Source organism: Gymnogyps californianus, chromosome 27, assembly GCF_018139145.2.
Source record: "Gymnogyps californianus isolate 813 chromosome 27, ASM1813914v2, whole genome shotgun sequence".
NCBI lineage: Eukaryota > Metazoa > Chordata > Aves > Accipitriformes > Cathartidae > Gymnogyps > Gymnogyps californianus.
Window position 1 is genome coordinate 6,104,896 of NC_059497.1, and position 15,393 is coordinate 6,120,288.

Genomic DNA, 15,393 nt, shown 5'->3' on the forward strand with positions numbered 1-15,393 from the left:
TTGTCAGTGGTGTCCAGTGCCAGGACAAGAGGCAACGGGCACAGACTGAAAGACAGAAGGTTCCCTCTGAACATCAGGAAACACTTTTTAACTGTGAGGGTGACAGAGCACTGGCACAGGTTGCCCAGGGAGGTTGTGGAGTCTCCATCCTTAGAGATGTTCAAAAAAACATCTGGACACAGTCCTGGGAAACTGGCTCTAGGTGGCCCTCCTTGAGCAGGGGGTTTGGACCAGATGACCTCCAGAGGTCCCTTCCAGCCTCAGCCATTCCATGATTCTGTGATTGTGTGACTTGACGGCAGAAAATGGCAATGGTCTCACTCGCTGGTTTTGGTCAGAAGAGTCACGCTGGGGGCAACAGCAATCTGGACAGTGCGTATTTGCAGTGCAGGGCTCTGAGGAAGGTGACGTGGATTGAGGACGGGTCCCGCGAGGCGACATCCAGTGCTGGCTGCCGGGGCTGAGAAGTGCCTTGGCCAAACGTGTGAGGATGGGTGTGGTGGCTGGGGTCTCTGTGGGGAAGGGCCTGGAGCAGCGTCACCTCCTGCCTGGGCTGGGCCCCAGCGCTGGGGCTGCCCCTGGCCTGGCCTGGCGGCTCAGCCACATCCATCCCCAGAGCCCAGCAGGGTGACCGTGGGGGGAGGCCAGGCCCGGGACTGCCCCCTCCTCCCATCGGGGCCATCGCTGGCGACGAAACCGGCCGTTTCCAGCCTCGAAACCGGCCATTTCCAGCCTCGAAACCGGCCAAGCAGGAAGCAGTCCCTCACCGCCTCCAACTACTTCCGGCGGCCGCCGGAAGCGCCGCCGCCACTCGCTGCACCATTTGCGGCCGCCCGGCGGCGCCGCGCTCCACTTCCTCCCTCTCCCGGAAGTAGCCGTGCCGGAAGTGGCCGCCGATTGGTGGCGGAGCGCTGCGGCCGGAGGGGCCGCGGGCCGGAGAAGCTAGGTGGGGAGGCGGGGCGAGCGGAAGTGACGCGCCGCCCACGCCCCACCCTGCCCGCCCGCCCGCCGCGGCCCTTGTCCGCCGCCGGTGCCGCGCTTGCGCCCCCGCGGCGGGGGCAGCCCGGCCCCTCCCGCCGCCGCCGCCGCCGCGCCATGTCCAGCCGCCCGCTGGGGGCCCCGCGGAGCCGAGAGGAGCGGCCGGGCAGCGCCACGCAGTTGTGAGTACCGGGCCCCGGGCGGCGCGGTGCAGCGCGGGGCGGTCCGGCGCTCGCCCCCTCCCGGCGTCGGGCTGAGGTAGGCAGGCAGCGCTTCCGCAGACGGGCCGCCGCCGCCGCCGCCCCGGTACCGCTGTTCTCCCGGACAGCTCGGGAGCGCCCGGCACGGCCGAGCAGGGAGAGACCCGCCAGGTACGGTCCCGCCGCCCTCCCTCCCGCCCTCGGCGGGGCCCCACCGTGCGCCTTGGGGCCCAGCGGGGTGCGAAGCGGCGGCGTGGGAGGGGCCCGCTTCCGTCACCTGCACTCTTCCCGGAGCGGGGAGGAGGCGAGGTGTCGCCGGTGTTGGGGTGTTAGTTGGGGCAGCGTCACCCTTCCCGGCAGAGAAGGGGGAGAGGCCGAAGAGGAAGACGGGGGTGTTGGGGGGGATGGGCAGGGGAAGCAGCCTGAGGGCGTGCCACAGTTCCTCCTCCTGCTGCGCCTGCGTCCCTCCCGGCTCTTCACGCCTCCGCCCCGGCACACGGTGTGCTCACCCAGCTCGCCTTGCATGACGTTGCTCGCTCCTTTGCTGTCAGAGGTTTGTGTTTGCGTGAGGCCAGTGAAGTCACGGTGTGGTTAGGCTTGTGCTGGAGGCAGCCAGGAAATTGGGAAAAGGAAGAGGGATGTGAGATACAGAGATTTAACCTTCTACAGTAGTAGAATGGCTTTACACCAACCTGTTAATTCAACTACAACATAAATATGCAACCGTAGACCCAATGTGAGCCGGATGATATTGACTCTAATCATGCCAAGGAAATTTTCTAGGCTGCCTAAGACTCTGTGTTTACATTCCTGCTTTAAACTGGTAGGACCTCAGCAGGGGCCGACTGCTCGAGTCATGGTTTGGCTCCCGATGCATTTTGCTTGTCTCTGGAGTTCTCCAATTGCTGCATCTATTTGGTGAAGAGTTTTGGGTTAGCTCACTAGAGCCACGGGGTTGCTGTGGCTGTGGGATGTACCTTTGGCACTGTTGATGTTCTCTGTAATTCTGCCAAAGGTTTTATGGCTGAAGGAGGACCTGGTCATTGATCGGTAGAGCTGTGGCTTATAATAAAGCACAGGGACCATTTCCCAGCAGTTAGCACAACCTAGAATAATTATCCATACTCCAAAGAATATTCTACAGTGAGTGAAAGTGTTTCCATGCAAAATTATTGTCAAACAGAAAATGTTTCTTTTGCCGTTGTTGAAAGCTTCTGGATTACGATAACACCCCAAGCCATTAGGAATGGTTTGGACCTAAATTCTGGATAGGATTCCTAGCTTTGTATGCAAACTCAACATACGTTTCCAGATTTCCTTCAGGTAATAATAACAAAAAATATTTTGTTAAAATATTCAGCTAATACATGGATGGGATACAGCTATATAAAATAAATATAGACTGCAATCACTTAATTTTGCTTTGTCCCTAGGTGTATGCTTCCAATTTATAATAAATGTTATTTTGGTGCTTCCTGGATTCAACTTAACCCATTAAAATACATGAAGTTGGTTCTCTGAAGTTTGTAGTGGCTTGTAGTCCCTGTTTGATTTATTCATATTCATAGAAGACGAAAGTTGTCTCTAAAGTAATAGCTGACTGACAGACTAAGAAGTAACTTGCTTCTGCTGAAAGGGAATGTTTCTTCTGACAACTTTGAAGCATAATTGACGTTTGAGCAAGCCTTTCTGTCTTTTTTTTTATCTCCACTGATATATTTTTTAGATGGCATGATCATGATTTCTGTTGCAGTGATGTGTTGGGATGCACTGGTGGTTGCAATGGATTTGGCGAATGGTTTTATTTACTGAAAATATTCTGAGGATATTCTTGTTAATGCAAAAATTAGGGACAGAAGATAAATTCTTAAATACTCAGTAGTTTGTTTTTTGAGCCTGCTGGTTAATAAGAGTAATAAACAATATGGGATGAGAACTTTAGACAATAGAACTGGTGTGCCTGATCATATAAGTGAAGAAAACAAGAATTCTGTTTCAACTGAGGGAAATGTAGGCTGTTCTTTTTATTGTTCTAGCTTGGTAGAAACAAATAAATCTTCTTGTTTCTTTCTGTTATCACTGCTTTCATAGCTTGCTTAATGCCATTTCCATTGTTGACTAGGAAGCTTTCAATATTGCCATGCAGACTATTTAGCTAAAGAAATAATGACCTTTTTTGGTCAAGAAGAATGTCATCTAGTTGACAGTTCTCTCTGTGAATGTCACAGAATTGTTTTTTTTTTTTTAAGGAAAGCTAACTACCTGAATTCGATATTTTCTATGGTGACATTAGAGAAGATTTCTACCAGTCCGCCACTTCTTTTTTTTTTTCCCTTCCATGAGCTTATTTTCCTCAAGTTCTGTTCAGGGATCTGCCTTATGTTCAGCCCTTGGGCCATGCTAAAGTATCATAACAATAGAAGTATTTCTAAGTGTTACTATATGAGATCTGAGGAGGTTTATATTTTTGGGGTAGGGAGGTGAAGGAGGATGAAGAGGAGAAAGAAAACTCTACTTCGGTAATTATGGAAAATGCCCAAGTAGAAGTTGGCATGATTTACAGAATTCCCATTATTTTTTTTTTTTTTTTTTTTTAGGAAAAGAAATTAGCCTGTTATTAAACTAAATTAATCTGACACTCTTAAAGGGGGATACTGATGGAAAGATTTTTTCACTCTGCTTAAGGGATTCTTAAAACATAGTCTTCAAAGAAACGATGGCCTGCAGAGTGAATTAAAATAGCTTCTAGCTCTCCTCTTCATCACTCAGTAACGTATGAAAAAGCTGAAAATGCTTTATTTTATTTTGGTAACATGAAACGTCAGTCCTGGTTATTTCTTTTTATCACCTGGAAAAGTCTTTAGTGATGTGAGATATATACGGTGAAGCATTTTCAATTTGTACCTGAAATAGCAAAAGCGTCTAAAAACTTTGACAGTGACATCTCTACCTGGAGTACTGCGTCCAGCGCTGGAGCCCTGAGCACAGGAAAGACATGGACCCGTTGGAGCGGGTCCAGAGGAGGGCCACAAAAATGATCAGAGGGATGGAGCACCTCTCCTATGAAGAAAGGCTGAGAGAGTTGGGGTTGTTCAGCCTGGAGAAGAGAAGGCTCTGGGAAGATCTTATTGCAGCCTTTCAATACTTAAAGGGGGCTTAGAAGAAAGATGGGGACAAACTTTTTAGCAGGGCCTGCTGCGATAGGACAAGGGGTAATCGTTTTAAACTAAAAGAGGGTAGATTCAGGCTACATATAAGGAAGAAATTTTTTACAATGAGGGTGGTGAAACACTGGCACAGGTTGCCCAGAGAGGTGGGAGATGCCCCATCCCTGGAAACATTCAAGGCCGGGTTGGAGGGCGCTCTGAGCAACCTGATCTCGTTGAAGATGTCCCTGCTCATGGCAGGGGGGGTTGGACTAGATGACCTTTAAAGGTCCCTTCCAACCCAAACCATCCTATGAGTCTATGATCTTTCCTTCCTGTTTCATAGACGTTTGAGTAAATATGTGTGAATACAACTTCTCAATATCTCATCTGAACATTTCCTTTCCTTCTTTCTTGTCTATCTTTTAGCTTTTTGTAATTCTGCAATCCTGTAAGTACCTGCTATTTGTTTCAAGTAAAAGAATGTTATTTTCCAGAAAACTGTAATTTTGGGGTTTCTTGCTCTTTTTACGTAGAGCATGAAGATAAAAAGCTGTGGTTATCTTCTGTAATCATGAAAAGCAGAATGATCTGGAGTTCAGACAAACTGGATTTTTTAAAGCAGGTTTCTTCCTCAGCCTACTTAAAAGATCCTGTTTGTAGCACAATGTCAAAACCAGGTTTTTTTAAGTCCATCAAAAGGGAGGTGAACAGTGACTCAAGGTAGAAACGAGAAGAGTGGAGGTGAGCACTGGAAACTGGCATTGCTGCTGAAGAAAATATTCATGCAAATGCATCCTCTATCTCATCTCTCTGTCTCTGTTTTTCTTGCTTCCTCTCTCTCTGATCTGCTCCCCCTCCTCTTGCCCGAAAGTTAGAGGTATCCCCTTGCTTTGACAGGTGGAGGAGCGTGCCTCTTTGGAGGTTTCTTCTGCCCTTTGATGCCTATTTGCAGTGCTAGTTAGTTTGAGCGGAGGTAAGTGCCTGTTTGCTCTGTAAAAGCTGTAGTGGTTCAGCAGTTCCATGTCTGTGGAACTTGCTGAAAATTTCCTTCTGAATTTGCCTTCAGAATATTTATATATATATATATATATAGAAAAGAACAAAAGTTGAGACTGTAGATCACAGGGTTATGAAAGAAGCACCGAGAGATTCAAAGCATATAACAGATACAGATGCAAAAAGCTGTCCAGGAGCTCAGTGCTGGTCTTCCTAATTCTGTGTTATCAGTAGTGCTAGGAGGTTTACAGTGGCTCCAAAAGTGAGTCTTTTCTGCTTTAATTAAGTTCAAACATACAAATATTTCTAGTTGCTCTTTGTTTAAGCAAAAATATTTCTGTAAGATCGTTACCTTTCAGCGCTAGTCCTTCTCAGCTATCATTTCTGATTCCAAAACATCCAACCTCATTTTACTGCTAAAACTTCTGATGGCACCTTCCACTAGGAACCATGTGGTGTATTGCCCGTGTTTTCATTTTCAGTATGTTATTTTTAAAACAAAAGTATTGCAGAATTTGCTGCCCACTGCACTGATAAATCACGTAAACTTTTTCACACAGTATGCCTAGAAATGAGGCATTGTACCAAAATACTGGACGTGGGAGTTAATTCTAAGGTTACAGCGAGGAAGGCTCTGCGTGTCTAAAGCCTTTATGTTTTAGACAGACAATAGCATGGTTATTTATGGTGACCACCAAGGGGAACGTGACCCCTCAGACTGTAGCAGGAACTGTCCAACTCTGGGAGTGAAGAGCATCCTTGTGACTTCTCACTTGATGGGAAAAGGCAATGTCTTGACTGACTTCTTGAGCAGATACAACGGTGGGACGCATGAATGATATCTCCTAGTCACTCTGTTCCAAGCTGAGTTGGAAGCCCAAACTGTAATGCTTCACTGCCAGAAAGAATGCCAGTGTTTCAAAACTACTTGAGAGTAAACAGAACACAATACTGATGTCATCTGGACTGGGACTGGGAAATAATCTCATGTCCATGTTCTCAATGCATCTATTGATGTAGAAAGTCAATGGGACAGAGCTAGAGTGCTCTTGGTGACTGAAAGTGGAGTTGGCAGCTTTGCCTTTTAATCATTCTGGATCTGATGTCAAGACCATGAAACCTACTTCCAGTTCATTTGGTCTCTTCTTTACTAGTGAGAGGAAACTATCTTTTGATCATATATGTCTCAACATGCCATGTTGCTTCTGCAGTGCTTTGGGCATTAGATTGTTCTTCTGAGAGTCCAAGAGTTCTTTGGGGAAGATGCCTGCATTCGGGCAAACTCACTTGAAGTGGGAATGATTCTCTGTCTTGCAATGGACTTGAAAAATCTTGGCATTTGAAGCAGTCACAACTAACTTTTGGTTTGACAAGATTCTATCTGTCTGTTTGCTGTTTTGAGTTCCTATCTTCACCTGCAAAAAATCTTTATTTACTCTTCAGATTTCAGTGGTGCTGTTTCCATGTGTTCCTCCTCGTTTTTGAAGCCTTTTCCTTCCTAGACTTAGACTTCTGTTCTCATAAATGTACATACCTTGATAGCATTTGAGTGGTTTTTTTGTTTTTCATCTCCTTGAAGATGACCACCTTTGTAGTCTATATCTGCCTAAAGAATGAGCGGGCAGCTGAGATGCAAGCATATGAGTTGGTCACCCTACATCCTATTCCGCAAAGCAAATGTATTCTGCATCTTAATTTCTTTTTTGTATGTATGTGTCTGAAGTAATTTATGCTTCCATCTTGCCATGCAACTAATCTGCCTGTATTTTCCTGAAGCTTTCCTGAAATTCATACTTCATAGCACTAAGTAGGGATATTAATAGTAACAGGGAGATGGGAAAGCAAAAAATATGGCTTCTCTGTGAAATCTGGAGATAACGTTTTTCTTTTTCAGAATGAAAGGCCCTGTAAGTAGAAGAGGAGGATAATGTAAGGTGTTTTCTTGGGTCTTTTAACTTATTTTTATCTGAAAAGGATGCCATTTCTTGCTACTCTGTGATGTAAAAGTTGGACATTATTTTCAGATAGTCGGTGGTATTCTGAAATGCTAACCCAAAATGTACACTAAGTGGATCAGTATGAATTTTGCCAGTGAAGTTTCTGAAGATTAGATCTGGCATTTTTCAGTAGTTAATCTGCTTCTAAGGCATAGCAGCGCTGGGTATACGATTCACTGATGCACATTAATTAAAATATCTATGCTGTGTTCACTTATGCTATCTTTCGTTTTTCTTTTTCTTTTCTCTTTTCTTTGTTTTGTTAAGCATTGCAGGCTGTATGTACCGAGTAGTTCAGACGACGGGACCAGATGGAAAAAACCTTCTGAAATTACTTCCAATTTCTAAATCTTCTGGAAGCTTTGTGCCAATAGTTCAGTCTTCAGCCATGCCAAATAATTCTAAAGCAAATATTTCTAGTCCAGTCCATCTTACTTTTAAGACACAGCTTGCCAATACTACTGCACCTTCATCTGTTAAGATACCTGTTTTTCAGTCTCCTAATCCTGGAAAGATTATTCTTACAAGGACATTAGACAAACAGGAAAGCGTTAGGGCAGGTTCTGAAAAAGAAAGCCTAATTCCAAAATCAGCTGCTAACATCCAGAGCAGTTGTGTTTCAGTTGATAGACTGTCTTTGCAGAACATTGCTGTAGCAAGTTCATCTAACCAGAGTAACACTGCATACATGTTGGTAAACACAAAAAGTCTTCCAGTTACTGTGAAGTCTCCAGTACTGCCCTCTGGCCACCACCTCCAGATACCAGCTGATGCAGAAGTGAAATCTGTCCCAGCTTCTTTTTTACCACCTGCAATACAGCAAAAGATACTTGCAGCTGCAGCAACAAATGTGTCTGGAGGAGCTGACAGTACAAAAATGCCAACTGTTATTTACGTGTCACCAGTGAACACAGTGAAAACAGTACTTCCCAAGCGTTTGCAAGCCATTTGCCCAAAACCTGCCACAGAAGTTTCAAAAACATTAATAATGACAGCTACACAAAAGGGAAATAGTTCTTCTCCTGAGACAGTAACATCTGATGGTCAGCAGTGCCAGCAAACTCCAATGAAATGGATTGTGCAAGAAAGTCCACAGTCATCAGCGCCTTGCCTTATTCCTGTGAAGTCATCAAATAATATGGCTTCCAAGATCTTGAAAACTTTGTCAGACATGAAGAATGTAGAAGTTAACTCTGCAAATATTTTACCACTCTGTTCTAGTGGTCCTGGTGGAAGCCAAACAAAAATCACACCTATTAAAGATAATGCTCTGGTCATGTACAATGGGAAAGTCTATCTGTTGACCAAAAGAGGCTCTGATGTTCTGTCAGCCCAAGCTGACAAACAAGCATCTTCCTCTTCTGATGCTTCACTTAAAAAGGAGACATCCAAGCTAATTGATTCTACTGCAGTCAATAAAATAACCAATAAAGTAGTGAATCTGGTATTGTCAAAAAGCAAAGGAATGGTGCTGTCTCAGAAAGATCCAAAAACGTGTACAAACTCAAAAAATTCTTCACCAACTGGCTTAAGAAATGACTTAAAATCTGCACCTGCAGCTCTGGTGACACCAAGTGCTAATCAGCAGAATTCCACTGTAAACCAGAGAAAGAGTTTGCCCTTCACCGAGAGCATTTCAAGTGGAGTGACCCCTATTACAGCAGTAGGGACACAGGAAAATGTATGCCAAAATGGCAAAGAAAAGATTCATTCCCCCAAAGCAGCAAGTGCTGTTTTACCTCAGTCTAAGCAAGAGTGTGCTTTCAGTGAAGACTGGCAAAAGGTAACTCTCTCCAATAAACATGCCCATCTCAGTCTCTGCTAAATTGTTATATGGTCCTGGTTCTATTTGAATAAAATGGCTATTAATAAGTTCACAGATTTTTGTAACCAGGTATCCTGTCACTGGAAATGCTCATCTAAAGTGTGGTTCTATTCAATAAATGATCTTTTTTTTTTCAATGAAATTGCACTATGCAAGTGAGAAAATGCATAAAGAAAAGAAAGGGGCAGGGAAAAGATGACTTTTTATTTCCTCACAAGATAAATTGTCGGTAACAACTGAAACTATAGGAAAGTTGTTCGTTGTTTGAGCTCTGGGAGCTGTCTGATTTCTAATGTTGTTGATGCCACATTCTCACAGCACAGCCATTGCCTGTGTTGTAGGTGTGATGTAAGGTAGAGAATTTTGCAGCTACACAAGAGGAAGACAAGGTGGAAGAGCAAGGTTTGTCATCCAGAGACAAACTCTGGTGTTGCACTAAGTCAGCTCCAGTCTCCGCTAGCTCAGACAGCCAAAGGCAGGAGCTGCATTTCCTTCCTTTCATGCAATGATGGGGAGGGATCCACCTCCTTTGACTCATGGTTTCATGTCAGGCAGAAGAAACTCTTGAGATCTTTAATGGTATTCCCCCTTCAGGCTGGACCTACATATTCTTTTAAGATCATAACATCGAAAATATGTAAAAAGTCCTTAGCCTCAAATCCCACAAACTCTACCCATGAAGGATTGTAGGTCAAGTTTTCAGTTGCTCCAGAGGCCAGAATGAATTTGCCTCCAGATAAAAAAAACCATTCTGAAGCTAGTTTATACTTGCTTGTGTTGACTGGGCAGAAGAGAAATGTCAGCTAAGCATATTTGTGCAAATTCTAGACATTTAATCATTGCAAGACTGTAGGGCCTCTTTTTGGATTGTTCCTGACCTGAAAAATGGTTAAAATAGACTTTTTTTTCTTCGGTACTGTGTGATGCCAAGTGTTAACATTCTCATTTGCTTTAACCTCTGTGAAAAATAGCACATCAAATGTTTGCCACTTTTAGTCTGTAAATTTGCGAGCCCATGGATTGCCAGACGTACTGATGTGAGATTGAGCTTGAAGATCAGAAACAGCTCAGGTTACAATGAGGTTAGATACGAGAGAAGGCTAATAGTGCTTTGTTAGTATTATCAACCACAATGCAAATATGAAATGCATTCAGCAGTCTGAAAGTGACACTGTAAAGACACTGTCTGATCTTCCATCATCCTCCTTTGTTACTTTGAAGTTTCACAACAGGTGATTCCCTTGTTGCTTCTTTTGCTTCTGTGGTTTACTAGTTGGACTGTGCATTTTCTGGATGTTTCATGATGTACTTGGGGTTTTAAATAACTAACAAGAGTGTTAGACCTATGATAATATGTATATAATTTCTCAAAATTGGCTTGCCTGTGTTAAATGTAACTCTTGGAGAATGGCAGACAAAACAAATGTTCACCTGTCTGTCTAGTAACTAGTTTTTAGTTTATATGTATGGGGGGGAGAGAGAGAGAGTGAGAGAGTGTGATTGATGGCTCTCTCACTGTTTCTGTGTTTCAGATCCAGTGTGAAAAGATGGATTCACCGGGAAAGGTTATTCAAATCAAACACCAAGAGAAGCCACATTGGAAACAATACTTGGAATTAAGGAAAAAATTTGGTCTCTCTAAGGAGGAGAGAGTGTACCTTAAGAGAATACCATTAAGGACCTCCTGTGAGAAACCAGAAGAAAGGGTTTGTTCCAGTAACAACTTGAAAAGGAAAAATGATTCTTGCAGTTCATCATCGTTAGATGTGGAAATAACAAGTCAACATCAGGAATGTGTTAAAGAGGAAAAGGTATCTTGAAATTTTTCAGTGCTAAAATGTGTACTGCAACACATTCAGAAAGCAGCATATGTATAGTCAATACAGAGCTGCGTGTTTATTTGGACCCTCCCACCTCTGGATTCGTCAGTATTCGTCAGTAATTGTCATGGGCCCTGTGAGAATTGTTTGTAGAACTTGTTTGTGTACCGCAACAGAGTTGCGATTTCAGTACGACTTGTGTACCATCTAAGAATTTTTATCCTCTTTTCTGGGTTCCACTGAAGGAAATATGAAGAACAAATGCTTTGAAGAAGACTGGACCCTGTAGTGGTGGCTGAACAGTCAAAGGGATGGTCTTTATTGGAACAGAAACCATGCCTCTGTATCCTGATTTGTATTTAGCCTTCTGCAAACAATATTTATCCAGTAGTGCAATGGATATAAGCAGATTAATAGAAGAATTATTTCTTGTGAGGCTTTACCCTTGAGTTTGAAATCAGTCAAGTGCCATTATTTCAAGGCACTTCAGTCAGTCACGTGACTAGGTGTGGCTGACTCCCAAAGAAAGGTATCCATTTAGTCATGGGTGGTTTTATTAAAAGAAATTGACCTGTGTACCTGTCTAATCTTTAGAGTTACAAATGTCTTTATAAACTTAGTCCTTTGTTATTGGCTAGGAACTTGCTTGGGTGCTTCTAGAAAGGTTCCCTTGATGTAAGGACTTCCATCTTAATGCATTAAAATTATTTTATCCATCCAAAGTAGTTCTGTTCAGTCATAGTGTTCTAAATTTTCTTTTGTATGATTCTACTCTACCCAGTCAAAGGCTTTCTCAGGTTTTAATAATTCTCTGTTAAGAGCGCTGCCTTGAGCAGATCTACTGGTTGCTCTTGGTAAAGTACATTAACATTTAAATAACAAAACAGCTGGGAGGAATGGAGTCTTGTAATGGACATTATTGCTAATGTTTGAGTTTTTTGGAAATATAAGCATGAAGAATTCTTCTACGTTTTGAATTTTCCCGTCAAGTTAGATAGAAAGTTTTTGTCTTATACTACAGTTTAAGAACTCAAGCAGCAACAGGAGATGATAGGTATGCACAGGAAAGGCAGAAGTGCACTGTTGACTAAGGAAGGAATTCAATGTTCTGGAATTGTTAACTGGGAATCTTTGCTAGAAAAATATTGAACACGGAAGTACGTTTGCTCAAATTGCTAAAAGAAACATGTTCCTTATAGTAATTCTAAGAAGCTTGCAACAAATAACTTGTATTTGTGTTTAGTGAACTGTGATGTTATAATGTAGAATGATGCTCAATTTAACAGAAGTATATTTTGTATGTTTCTTGACTGTACAGATAATTGTGGATCTGGAAGAGGATTTGACTAAGAAAAGAAAAATAAAATCCTCACCACTGTCAGACAGTGGAAAGAGAAGGAAAACTTCAGTCAAATCAACCACAAGTTCAAGTTCAGAAAATACCAGCTCAAGTTCCAGCGTACTTAACAGAAGTGTTTCACCTCCACCAGTCTTACCGCAGCAAAGTATTTCCACAGACTTTGTTATATCGTCTCTAGGGAGGGACTCTGAGCAAGACCCATATTCTCAATACAGTGACGTTACAGACTCAAGTATTCCAGTTTTAGTGTCTTGTGAAGATGATACTTCAATTCTTGAAGGTTCTTTCAGAGATGATGCTTTCCCTTTGACTCCCCCAGACTTGGATGAAACAATACGGGATGAAAAAATAAAACGACTTAAACAGCTCTTAAGAGAACGAGAAGCAGCACTTGAGGAGATGCGTAGAAAAATGCAGCAAAGCTGAAATACTGAAGCTGGTGATCTGGACCATATTCATCTTCGTTTCAGTGACTTCAAGAAGAAATTCCTTGTTTAAACGAACATGAATATTTCTGGTAGATGGAAGATCTTAATAAGATTTACAGTATGTGTGTATTTAGAAAAGTATAGGTTTCTTGTTAAATACCAGAAATAAAAGACTTGAACCATCAAATTCTGCTTCTGGGACATTATATGTATCAAAGAATGCAGATGATAGGCATTTTTATTAGTGTATTCTCTATATTTTGAATTGAGGGGTTTCTGTATTAGTCCTAGCAAATAAACTTTCCCTCTTTGGAATTCCATGGCCTATCTTTTAGAAACTGAATGTAAATTGCAAACCGCAATTGTAGATATTTTTTTGTTTTCCTAATGTGCATGACAAATTTGTGAATTCCTGAGAACTGTCAATTGTCATAAAAGGTCAATGGTCAGTGTTCAATAAATGCTATTTAAGTCATCTGGCAATTAGACTTTAGGCAGTAATAATGCAGATATTTATACAAAACCTCTTACAGATGTAAAGACCGAAGCAGTAGAAACCCCTGCTGACAGTTATCTAGATATATGTCTCTTACCGTTATTATTGTAAGCCTTTATAAGGCCTTTGCCAGCTGTGCAATGTTGAAGTTTGGTTGTGGGGTTATTGGGGGGGGGGGGGGGAGGTGTATTTTTTTTAAACAGATTTATGTTGAATAATAACTTGTTGAAGCAAAAAAAGGGCATATTTCTTTATCCAGGGGTGGTATCTTTAATAATTCTTCTTTAGTGTCTTTTCCGTTAATTTGTTCAGTTGTTATTTGAACATGTCTCTTGCTACCTTCATTTGATGCTACCTTAGTTTTGCATTGTAGGAGAGAATGTGCACTCAAACTGTCTTTGCCATCATAATTTTTATAGATCTTTGTAGTGTATTTCCCCAGCATATTCTGTCATGTGTTATGGACGCCTTTCACTACCCTCTGTTGTCCATGTCGTTGAATCTTGTAAGGCCCTTCGGCAGTTCTTCAGTCTTTATTGTTACAGCCATGAATAACTGTTTTGCCAACAGAATTTGTCATTGGTTTTTTTCTTGTCCATTTATGGTTATATTCAACGTCACTGATCCCTGTGGAAGTCCATTGCTGATTTCTGTTCATGGGAGACTATTTGCTACTATTCTTATTTTCTGTATTCTAATCAAATTTTCATCTGCAAGGTTTTTCTCTTATTACCACATGGATGCCTAGTGTACGTACAGGGTTTTGGCGAAGGATGTTGCTTTGGAGATACATCTCTGGAGAGCCTAATAGACTGTATCAGCCCAATGTTCTTTCTTAATATGCATCCTGACAGCGTGGAAAACTCAAGTGGATTAGAGAGGCAGGACAGCCTTTTACAAGGGACGAAAAAGATGGTCCCTGCTCTGAAGAGCTTGAGATAGACCAAGTGTACGAGAAGATGGTACACCAAACATGCAGTGGTGGGTGAAGAAGAAAGGTATGTGATGGAACTGAACTCTTTAATGATTGAGGTTACTGTGTAAGAGGCAAGTGCCTGTGATAGAGCAAGCAAGTAAGGGTGATATTATCGTGGGCATCCATGGGATCACTGTGTATGGAGTGAGTGTTTTGGGGCAGAACTCCTGTAGTTTAGCCTAGGGAAACAGACACCTAATGAAGGGCTGATGCACAGTGGAGGGAATGATGTGAATGAATTGGACCTCATGACCTACGTTATTGTGCAGCCCTAGTGTCACAGAGCTAGCAGCACATGCAAGGCAGCTGAGCACCTGAGGAAAGGACTGTGTTGGTTGGACCAGTGACTTACGTCCTGTAGCCTGACAGGCTGAGTTGCTTATGGAGCAGGTGTGCACAGATGTTGTGTGTCCTTTATTGGTAAATGTGCAAAGCAAAGAGGCTAATTTATGGGAGGTGGGTTTTTTGAGCAGCCAGTGATACCAGTGAGGAAGAGGTCTGTTTGCAGTCTCATCTGTGCTTGTTCCAGAAAGTGTGGAAGAAGTATAAGTTTGGCCAAGCCTGCCTGTCAAATACAAGCAGTAGTGATGAGGCAATCGTTTTGTGTGAAAAGTGGGAATGTTCCCTGCACGTATGTGGGTGTGATGGGTTGACCCTGGCCAACTACCAAGCTCCTACCCAGCCGCTCGCTCGCTCCCATCTCCTGCAGGATGGGGAGAAAATAGAAGACAGGCAAGACTTGTGGATTGAGATGAACACAGTTTAACAGGTTAAGCAAAAGCTGCATGCGGGCAAAGCAAAATAAGGAATTTAATCACTGTGTCCTATCAGCAGGCAGATGTTCAGCCATTTCCTGGGTCTCAGTGTGTATAATGTTTACTTGGGAAGACAAATGCTGTAGCCATAAACGTCCCTGCATCCTCCTCCTTTCATTAAGCTTTTATTTGCTGAGCATGACGTCATATGGTATGGAATATCCCTTTGATCAGTTTGGGGCAACTGTCCCGGCTACGTCCATTCCCAACTTCTTGTCTGTCCTCAGCCTACTTGCTGGGAGGGATGCGGAGTGAGCAAAAGAGAAAGCCTTGATGTTGTGCAAGCACTGTTGAGCGATAGCCAAAACACTGGTGTGTTATCAGCACTGTCTCCCTCACAAATCCGAAACACA

At 42.9% G+C, this 15,393-nt stretch overlaps 2 protein-coding genes across 3 annotated transcripts in view; one reads left to right on the forward strand and one right to left on the reverse strand.

The window, feature by feature from the left end:
* LOC127026358 (guanine nucleotide-binding protein G(i) subunit alpha-3) overlaps positions 1-15,393 on the reverse strand; it is a 378,524-nt gene that overhangs the window by 124,486 nt on the left and 238,645 nt on the right. The window lies entirely within an intron of this gene.
* Positions 1,124-13,228, forward strand: LRIF1 (ligand dependent nuclear receptor interacting factor 1). 2 transcript variants are annotated; one of them, XM_050911542.1, is made up of 5 exons: positions 1,318-1,349; positions 5,225-5,300; positions 7,588-9,103; positions 10,678-10,956; positions 12,284-13,228. In XM_050911542.1, the coding sequence occupies exons 3-5, from the start codon at positions 7,601-7,603 to the stop codon at positions 12,749-12,751; spliced, it is 2,250 nt and encodes a 749-aa protein (XP_050767499.1). In that variant the 5' UTR covers positions 1,318-1,349; positions 5,225-5,300; positions 7,588-7,600; the 3' UTR covers positions 12,752-13,228. The 2 variants fall into 2 exon arrangements, with proteins under 2 accessions (XP_050767500.1, XP_050767499.1); XM_050911543.1 differs by lacking the exons at positions 1,318-1,349; positions 5,225-5,300 and adding an exon at positions 1,124-1,160.